At 48.8% G+C, this 10,370-nt stretch overlaps 1 protein-coding gene across 1 annotated transcript in view; it reads left to right on the forward strand.

The window, feature by feature from the left end:
• Positions 1-4,790, forward strand: part of XXYLT1 (xyloside xylosyltransferase 1) — a 180,344-nt gene extending 175,554 nt beyond the window's left edge. Inside the window, exon 4 of the mRNA XM_069557365.1 lies at positions 1,576-4,790. Coding sequence (XP_069413466.1) covers positions 1,576-1,972 — 397 coding nt within the window. The 3' untranslated portion in view covers positions 1,973-4,790. The remainder of the gene's footprint in view (positions 1-1,575) is intronic.
• Positions 4,791-10,370: the final 5,580 nt, after the last annotated feature.

The raw sequence follows: 10,370 nt of genomic DNA on the forward strand, positions 1-10,370 counted from the left end.
CCAAACGGAATGCTTTGCCCTAGCCAGGAGCAACGTCTTGGCCCCTTTTGATATGTGAGACCTCAAGGAAGCTTTCTCTATTCCCAGACTTGGAGAACTGTGTTGAACTGGAAAATGGATCAGGGAGGCCCACCCCAGGCCAGGCGTCTGGTTTTCTTTCCACTGCACTGTCCACTTCACCGCCCAGTTCCTCCCTGTGATTGGTCGGGGGAGCTGCTAAAAGGGAGGCCAGAGGGTGGCTTTGTCCTGATACATTCCCCACCCTACAGACTCTAGGGAAGATGCAAAGCTGGTAAAACAAAGCAAGGTCCACTCCTGCTCTTGCCCATGGCTGAGGACCTTCAGTCTCTCCTCCTTCCTCCAGGTTGCAGGTCTGGCTGCTCTGCCTGCATCTCTGTGGGTGTGGAGCCTGGGGCTCGCTGGTCCTTCCTGTCCCCACCCCATGCTGGAACTTGATATTAAAGAGGCTGGAGAACAGAGTGGGTAGTGCTCTCACCCCATCACCCACAGAGAGGTTTCTGGGTCTGACTTCCCTTCTCCAGATGGAAGCATTTGGCCCCTTGGTTCTAATATCCCATGAGCTGTATACCTAGAATGAATTTCTAAATCTGCCTAGAGAGAGACTGAGATTGATCCATGCTGCTCTCTAAAATTGCCATAGTTCTGCCTGGCTGTCCTGGGCTTCCCAGGTGGCTGAGGGGTAAAGAATCCACCAGCAATGCAGGACATGTGGGTTTGATTCCTGAGTTGTGAAGATCCCCTGGAGGAGGAAATGGCTACCCACTCCAGTATTCTTGCCTGGGAAAAATCCCATGGACAGAGGGGCCTGGTGGGCTACAGTCCATGGGGTCGCTAGGAGTCGGACACGACTGAGCGACTTCACTTTCACTTTTCACTTTCATGCATTGGAGAAGGAAATGGCAACCCACTCCAGTGTTCTTGCCTGGAGAATCCCAGGGACGAGGGAGCCTGGTGGGCTGTCGTCTATGGGATCGCACAGAGTCAAACACACTGAAGCGACTTAGCAACAGCAGCAGCAGACCTGATCACCATTCAGAATCGCTCGCCCAGTTCTCTCCTCTCATTTTCACAATCACAGACAAAAACAGGGGTGGAAGGTTCCACCTAGATTGTTGCTTTCCTCAAAAGCGGACACTGGCAGAGGAGGCCTGGGTTGAGTCCCTGCTTGTGCTGCTTGCTGGTTGCATGGCTTTGGGCAGTTCCCTGACCTCTCTGTGCAGTCTGAGGTTGACGTATTGTCTCTGAGCACCTGTCTCTAGGGTGCAGTGCCTGGTGCTCCCCAAGTCTGTACAGATGTAATGGATGGAGACAATGGTGTCCTCACAGGGTTCTGGGAAGAACACTGAGGCTGGGACTCGGGAGACGACTTGGCCGGGTTCTACCTCCTACTGGGGGTGTGAGGCAGAGTCTGAACCTCAGACTATCTCAGGTCTGGTGGCTGCAAAACTGCAGTGACAGTGGGCCCTCCCTCTGGGGAGTTTGTGACAACCCAGGGAAATGAGACTGTTTCTCATACACGCATCAGGCTAAATCTGTTTTCTTCCCCCTCCCTAGGCACACATTCTGGCAGTTCCGCCATGATAACCCCAAGACGCGGGTCGGGAGCCCTCCGCCCGAGGGGCTCCCAGGCTTCAACAGCGGGGTGATGCTGCTCAACTTGGAGGCCATGCGCCAGTCGCCGCTGTACGACCGCCTGCTGGAGCCGGCGCAGGTGCAGCAGCTGGCCGACAAGTACCACTTCCGGGGTCACCTCGGGGACCAGGACTTCTTCACCATGATCGGCATGGAGCACCCCGAGCTCTTCCACGTGCTGGACTGCACCTGGAACCGGCAGCTTTGCACCTGGTGGAGGGATCACGGCTACAGCGACGTCTTCGATGCCTACTTCCGGTGCGAGGGCCACGTCAAGATCTACCACGGGAACTGCAACACCCCGATCCCAGAGGCCTAGCCCCGCCCCGCCCGCCATGCCCTCGGGCTCAGAACCCGGGCGCCTCTCGGGCAGGCCCGGGACAGCATTTGGACTCCTAGAGAGACACTGCAGGGCATCCTTGTGATCAGGTGCTGCGGCTCTCCCACCCGGGGGTGCTGTCTGAGGCCGCCCAGGGATGCCTGCCCTGCACCCACTGGTGCTCTGGACCTTTTGCCTCCAGGAGCCAGACGTTGTGAAGAACACACACACAGACCTCTTCGGGTGGGCTAGGAAGCACGCGTTTGAAAAGAAGGAAGAAAACAGAACGGTGCCCCTTGCCTTCAACCCCCAAAGGCTGGAAATCCTTTTAAGAACTGGGCTTTCATAGACCAAATATAAATTTACCTTAACTCGACAGGCGAGACAGGACAAACAGTACTGCTGTAGCTCCTAGTGAGCTTTAAATGCATGAGCCAGGGTTTTACCAGCCAACCCAGAGTTTAAGCATCCAAAGGAATGCTAGCCTTCTGCACACGCACTTGGGAGGCTGTGTGGTTATTCTCACAATGCTCCTGGCGCCTGGTGAAAGTGTAAAGGTCACCACCAACTGTGGCCACATAAGAAACCTGGTCTCATTATTTGAGCCTTCACAGTGTTCATCTCCCAACTGCATCACAGAACCTCCTTATCCCTTAATCATCCAAGCCAGCTCCAGGTGACCAGACTCTGCTCAGAAATCAAATCTGCCATCAAGGAACAGTGATTGGCCAGCCCCAAGAATAGTATTGTCTGGATTGGGAAGACTCATTCCAAAGAGGAGCCAGCCCAGCGGTACCTGAATGTAACCTTGCAACTTGGCAGGGATGTCACTCTTAGACTTCCAAACATTCTAACCTTTTATTCAGAAGAATCATCCTCCTGACTTTATTGCACCAGGTGAGACCCCATACCTTAGAAGAAAACTAGGCTGTCATTTCTTGATTTCTGCTTTCTGAGTTCTCCTGTAGGTGAGCTGTAAACATGAAGCCCATAGTGGTCCATTCTGTATAATCCAGCTGAGGTCCTTGGGGAAAAAATGTTGACTTTTCATTTTATATCAGTTTCATTTACTTTTTTCTTTCTACCATGAGAGAGAATAGTTAATAATAAATAATCTTTGAGAATGCAGTGATTTATGTTGTTTGCTCTCTGATCAGTTTCCTGAAGGACCTGAATCAAGAGTGTGATCAGTGTCATTCAGAGTCTCCCTCCCCACATGAATAAGCAGGCTTACAGTGGGTCTCTAGGGCCGAAGGGGGAGAATGTCTGAAGAAGGTTGTATTGGACTCAAAACAGAGAATCATTTCATTCTAGGTATTGGCAGGCCCGTCTGCTTCTGGGAGCAAAACTGCCCCCGTCAGTTCTCATCTGTTTACCCCTAAGTATCTGGCTACATCGTCCCCTGATGAAATGGCACACATGTCTCTCCTAACTCTCAGCTCTGACAGAACAGGACTGTTCTGTTAGGTAGTTGACTTTCTAGTTATAGCCACCGAATATTGAATGCCTGCTGTGTGCCAAGCATTGTATTATGTGTGTGATCACACACACTAAGATTCATGAACGTAATTCAGATTCTAAAATTTATTGTAAGAAAATAAGAGATGTGGACAGAGTCATTGTTTATCACAGCCTTTCAGCCTTTTTTATAATAGAAAAAATTGGCAGTAACAAAATGCTGAATAGCAGAGTGGATAAGTAATGTGTGTTATAGCTGTATAATGGAATACTTTAGGCATTACAAATTTTTTTTGAAAAATAATGCCTTGAAAAATGCTTATAATATGCTATTAAGAATGCAAAATATAAAATTATATGTATTAATGATCCTAATTTTATTTTTAAACTTACATATATGGTATGTAAATATATTGAGACAGAGCCTGTTCTCTGTGTTTTATTAGTTCAATGCCTAAAAAAATCATGTTTCAAACACATTAAAAAACAATTATTTTAATGGGGAAAAGTGAATGAAACACTAGAGCGTTTTAGACTCACAATAGCAAAGCATTTTTCCTGCAGTAGTTTCAGTAGTTAAAATGTTTCTATAGCTTGAGTGGACTTTATCATTGCTAGGAAAAAGCAATAAACTGATCAAAATGGGCACAAGCCAAACAAAATCTTGTTTACCTTTGCATTTCACCTAAGCAGGAGCTTCCCCCTTCTCTGTCTTGAATAACCTGGACCTTACAACTCCATGGTAAACAGCAAAATAACAACGGGAAACCCAACCAGAACAACAAAGCCATCATGTGCTCCTGAGTTTTTCCACGAGCAACTTTTTTGACAAATCCTGGAAGGCTTGTTCCTGACTGGGATCCTGTTATAAGCAAGGCAGCCCACCCCAGTATTCTTTCCTGGGAAATCCCATGGACAGAGGAACCTAGCAGGCCACAGTCCCCAGGGATCACCAAGGAGTTAGACACGACTTAGTGACTAAATACCAACAAATGATCGATGCAGTGCAAAAACAACTGTGCTGTTTAATTTGCCTTGTGAGTGGAGCACAGGCCTGTAGGTATGACTGGAACTGAAGTCCAAAAAGAGAACCTTTCTGGGTAGTAGGATTAAGATGCTTTTTAATCTTCTGTATTTACTTGTATATTTTCCATAGTGAAACAAATAGTAAAGGCTGTAAAATTCTAGCCACACACCTTCCTTCCAATTACAGGCGAGCATCATCCTGACCCCCTTACAGTTCACTGTTGGCTCTGGTTACTGTCATCCATAAGAAAACAATCTTCGGTAAACAGGCTCTGGGTTTTCTATTTTCCCGATGAATGCCCTAGTTCTCCAAATAAAAAACCTAATAATAGCATCTCCAGACTCTGCTTTCACTTCTGATACTGTCATCTTTCGTGTGTACATAAATGACAATGGCCTTTGGGAGACTTGTGGGCTTATTAAAGAGGTTTATTTTTGTATGTGTCAGAACCAAACTACAGCTCCCCCCTTTCCATAAGATCTCATCAAGGTACAGTGTGCATGCTGGTACAGGGGGGCTCACCGGCTTAGGGGGCAAGTGCAGCTGGGTTTGGCACCTGCTTTAACCAAAGACTCTGCTCATCATCAGACCTGATCTCAGCGTGGAGACCCAAGGTTGGGCTGAACATGGAGTCTGGCAGGGCAAGCAGAGATTTCCAAGCAAGCAAGGTAGTACCATAGAGAGAACCTCTCTCCTGAAACAGGCCTGGCTGTGAGCCTGTGTTCTCCCCCAACCCCCTGGGCCATTTTGGACAAGCAGGATCACCTCTTTCCTCATTTATAGACATAGATAACAAGAACTCTCTCTAAACAGTGTTGTTGGAGGCAAAAAGATATGTAAGGCTGAGAAATAATATATAAATGCAGGGGAAATCTTAAGAGTCACTACTTAAAACATTTTAAAAATAATAAATGAGCCATTTGGGGTACATTAAGTGTCATCCCTAAACCAAGTGCATGATCAGATGCTTGCTTATAGGCTATCCAATATTTTTTTTTAGTATGCCACTCTGCAGAGGCCTAGATGTGTCCAGGAGATTGGGGGTTCCTGGGTAAACCCCTTCCCCCTTGGCTCAGTTTTTTCTTCTTTGAAAACAAGGGGGTAAAGGGACGAGCCTCAGTCTCTGAGCAGCACCCTGCCCTTGCTCTGTTGGGAGTACAGTGTTTGTCTACATTCGTTGGTGTGCCCACGGCAGGAAGTTAAAATCAAAGGCAGAAACCCCAGACCTCCACTCAGTCACCAACTTTGGGTTTATGACCACCCAAACTGAAACTCACTCAAAAAGTACTATTGGCATGCCCCCACCCCCAGAATAAACTGTGGAAAATTCTGAAAGAGATAGGAATATCAGACCACCTGACCTGCCTCTTGAGAAACCTGTACGCAGGTCAGGAAGCAACAGTTAGAGCTGCACATGGAACAACAGACTGGTTCCAAAAAGGAAGAGGAATACGTCAAGGCTGTATATTGTTACCCTGCTTATTTAAGTTCTATGCAGAGTACATCATGAGAAATGCTGGGCTGGATGAAGCACAAGCTGAAATCAAGATTGCTAGGAGAAGTATCAATAACCTCAGATATGCAGATGACACCACCCTTATGGCAGAAAGTGAAAAAGAACTAAAGAGCCTCTTGTTGAAAGTGAAAGAGGAGAGTGAAAAGTTAAGATCATGGCATCCAGTCCCATCCCTTCATGGCAAATAGATGGGGAAACAGTGGAAACAGTGGCTGACTTTATTTCGGGGCTCCAAAATCACTGCAAATGGTGATTGCAGCCATGAAATTAAAAGAGGCTTACTCTTGGAAGGAAAGTTAAGACCAACCTAGACAGTATATTAAAAAGCAGAGATGTCAGTTTGTCAGCAAAGGTCCATCTAGTCAAGGCTATGGTTTTTCCAGTAATCATGTATGGATGTAAGAGTTGGACTCTAAAGAAAGCTCAGCGCAAAAGAATTGATGCTTTTGAACTGTGGTGTTGGAGAAGACTCTTGACAGTCCCTTAGACTGCAAGGAGATCCAACCAGTCCATCCTAAAGGAAGTCAGTCCTGGGTGTTCATTGGAAGGACTGATGTTGAAGCTGAAACTCCAATACTTTGGCCACCTGATGTGAAGAGCTGACTCATTTGAAAAGACCTTGATGCTGGGAAAGATTGAGGGCAGGAGGAGAAGGGGACGACAGAGGATGAGATGGTTGGATGGCATCACCAACTCAATGGACATGAGTTTGGGTAAACTCCAAGAGCTAGTGATAGACAGGGAGGCCTGGTGTGCTGCGACTCATGGGGTTGCAAAGAGTCGGACAAGACTGAATGACTGAACTGAAAAAAAAAAAACAAAATTGGGATAGGCAAAAGAATACAGACAAACTGGGGTGGGGGAGCTGGAATTATATTTAAAATCCAGAGAGAACCAATTGCCTTCCCTGAGCCCCTGCCCCTCTGCTTATAGCCTACTGATTTAGTTATGGCAGCTAAAATCTCATCTGAGCTTTCGGCTTATATGACTAGTTCCCAAAGGGCCTCCCAATCAGAGCTGCTCTAGAGGTGGACCCACATCCCCATGGGTCTCACCCTGAATGGGTGGCCTGAGCCTTGAGCCCCCGACCTGGGAGCCCAGTAGAGATGTCTTAGGACACATTGAGTGGAGTGGGTAGTTACCCCCTGAAGTGCCTACAAAGATCAGAAACCTTCTGCAGTGAAGGCTTCTTTAACTGGGGCTGGCTCGGCTCCCAGGGTGTCTCCAGGTGTACCCCCATTCTGAGGGAGACCTGTTTGCTCCATGCAGACCCTGCAGCTACGTTGAGCACCCCACATACTCAGTGATTTGGACGCCAGCTGCCATCTCCAGTACCCCCTTCCCTGATGGGATTTGTTCCAGTCCGCCCCTGAGCCTCACTTCCTGTACACAGGCCTAAGCAGTATCATGAAACATGGAGCCTGTGGCGTTTCTGGCCCCAGTGTGGAGACACTCTGGATGCCAAAATCAAGTCAAAAAGAAACATAATTTGAACAGGTTGATTGCCAGAAGTGAAATTGAATCTGTGATTTAAAAAAAAAACCCTGCAGACTAAAGTCCAGGACCAGATGGCTTCACTGGGGAATTCTACTAAACATACAAAGGACTTAAGCTGATCCTTCTCAAACTCTTCCAAACGACTGAAGAGGAGGGAACGCTCCCAAAGTTATTCTATGAAGCCACCATCACCCTGACACAAAACCAGATAAGAGACACTACAAATAAACAAAATCACAGGTCAAAATCTTTAATGAATATGGATGAAAAATTCTCTACAAAAGCTGATCCTTCTCAAACTCTTCCAAACGACTGAAGAGGAGGGAACGCTCCCAAAGTTATTCTATGAAGCCACCATCACCCTGACACAAAACCAGATAAGAGACACTACAAATAAACAAAATCACAGGTCAAAATCTTTAATGAATATGGATGAAAAATTCTCTACAAAATATGAGTAAACCAAAGCCAGCAATACATAAAAGGGATCATAAACCATGGTCTAGCTGGCTTCGTACCAGGGTTGCAAGAATGGCTCAACGTATGCAAAATAAAGACAGGACTCATGCCAAGCTGCCCTGGGAAAAGCCCAGTGTCCCGCCCCACCCCCCATTACAGCACCCTGCGGTCTCTCAGGAAGGCCTCCTCTCATGTCCCAGGCAGCCAGGAAGCTCCAGCCCGCTAACCCTCATCCAGCCCGGGCCTGGCACTTCCCACAGCACAGAGTATGCCTTTCTCCAAAACACAAAGCCGAGCTAAGAGCTCCTGCTAGGTGTGTGTGGAATTTCTGTGATTAAAGGCATGCTGTCAGAGATGTGGGTAATCCGCTTTTGTTAGCAATGATCTGAGCCATAAAGTGGCAGAGATGTCTATAATCTCCCCAGTCTAAGTGAAAACATGCTTTGAAAAATGTAAGTCCTTGTTCACAGTCACAGACAGGAAACTTCACAGGGTTTGGGTCCATCTCATCCCACCTTTCAGAAAAACTAACCTTATCTTTAATCCAGAAAGCTGTGGCAACTCCCCTCCCTTCCAGCATCCCTCTGGGGCCCCCTGTGACCTCTCCTCTCCCGCCTGCCTTCCCAAGCCCAGCCTTCTTCCCCAGGTACCCCCAGGACCTCCTGTCACCCCATGTGCTTTGAAACTTCCCATCTGTGGCTCCCACCATCTCACAGTGTCCAAACACCTGTGTGCTGCAATCTAACACTATTCCCACCTCTCTCTACGGGGCTTCTGCTGCTCCCCGCTCCACCACCACCCTGCAGGAAGCAGGCGCTGAGGTGGAGACTTATGTGCAAGAGGCTCTCTGGGGAGGGTTCTGTGGGAGCAGAGGGGAGCAAGACCGGGATCAGACAGGGAGAAGCTGGGCTGTGAGGCAGTTTTGGGAAAGCCTCAGCCAGTTCCACACAGAGCTCTGGAGCTGGGACCAGCTCGCAGAGGAGCCCCGGTTGGAGCCTGGTGGTAGGGCCTTCAGCCCTTTTCCCATCAAGTCACTACACAGGCTGCCCCAGGGGGAGTCGGAGCAGCATGCCAGTATCCACTCTGGAAGCCCTAACCCTGCAGCCCATTTGCCCACAGCCCTCTTTCTGCATCTTCTTCCTTGGCTTTCCTCTGAACTACCCTTTGCTCTTTCTCTCCAAGTCCTTCAGTTGGGGGCATTACCTGCTTCAGCTCTGCTTTCTCCAGGGCTTCCTGTTCCCTTTCTCTGAGCAGAAGCCCAGGCTCCCTGATGACACTCCCCTGCTGTTACGGCCCAGCTTGCTCTGCATTGCCAGACCAGTCCCATGGCAAAATCAGGGAAGATCATCTGCTGGGAGCAAGGCCATATCTATAGTCCCTTCCCGCCAGACTCGAATCCCTGTGGGAGCCCAGTGGCCCACCTGCCTCTGTGCTTTCAAGATATAAGTGTGGCTCAAGGTTGTAGGGACACTACTTGGCAGGAAGAGCAAGACCTAGGCCATCTTGACAGGTGGGGTGCTCTGCAAAGTTCAGGAACCTCCTCAAAGCAAGGGAGCATCTGCCATTGCCAGGGATGATGTCAGAGTTGTGAGCCTCTGCTGGGGCTGCCTCCTGCTCACTGGAGGATGGAGGACGGATGGAGGAACAGTTCTGTACAGACAGCATGGGCTTTGGAGGAGGGGCATCCAAGCCGATAGCCCAGCGTGACACTGTTCATCTTTCTGTGTCATGGATATCTACCAAGCCCCCGCTGTGTGTTAGATGATGGGGTCACCATGGTGAAGAGCATGAGCCAGTCCCCACTTCAGCAGAAATCCTCACGCTGAGGCAGCCTTACTGCCATGGGTGCTCTGACAGGGAGCTATGGTGCACACAGAGGGGTAACCCAGGATCCAGACTAGGGGTGAGGGATGCAGCCTGGAGGATGCGATAAGAATCCCAACCCCTGGTGAGAGAGAGCACGGCTCTGTGGCCCTGGGGAACATACTTGACCTCCCTGAGCCTCCCAATTACACCCATCTGCTGGCTGCTGTGAGGACTAAGTGAAATAATGTAAGTATCATAGTCTCAGGTCCCAGTTCATGGACCAGAATGCCGGTGGTGGTCCATGGTGGCTATTACTACTATAAATAAAGGGAGCTACCACTTTCTAGGGCTGAGGAAATTCCCTGAGCTCTGCAGGTAAGTATGAGCTAAGGACTTTGTTCTCACTGGGGTTTGCGTGGGACGTGGGCTGCTAGGATTCTCAGTCTTGCCCCGCACAGCCACCAACTTGCCATGTGACCCAGAGCAACTTACATCCCACCTCTAGCCTTACTTGCATCCTTTGTAACAGAAAGGAGTTGGACCAGAGTCTGTAATTCAAGGCCTAGCTGGAACCCAAGTTGGGGAGGAAGGATCGAGATGGTAGAGTAGGAGGATGTGGAGCTCACTTCTCCCCA

The sequence above is a fragment of the Ovis canadensis genome, chromosome 1 (genome assembly GCF_042477335.2).
Source record: "Ovis canadensis isolate MfBH-ARS-UI-01 breed Bighorn chromosome 1, ARS-UI_OviCan_v2, whole genome shotgun sequence".
In the NCBI taxonomy this organism is placed as follows: Eukaryota; Metazoa; Chordata; class Mammalia; order Artiodactyla; family Bovidae; genus Ovis; species Ovis canadensis.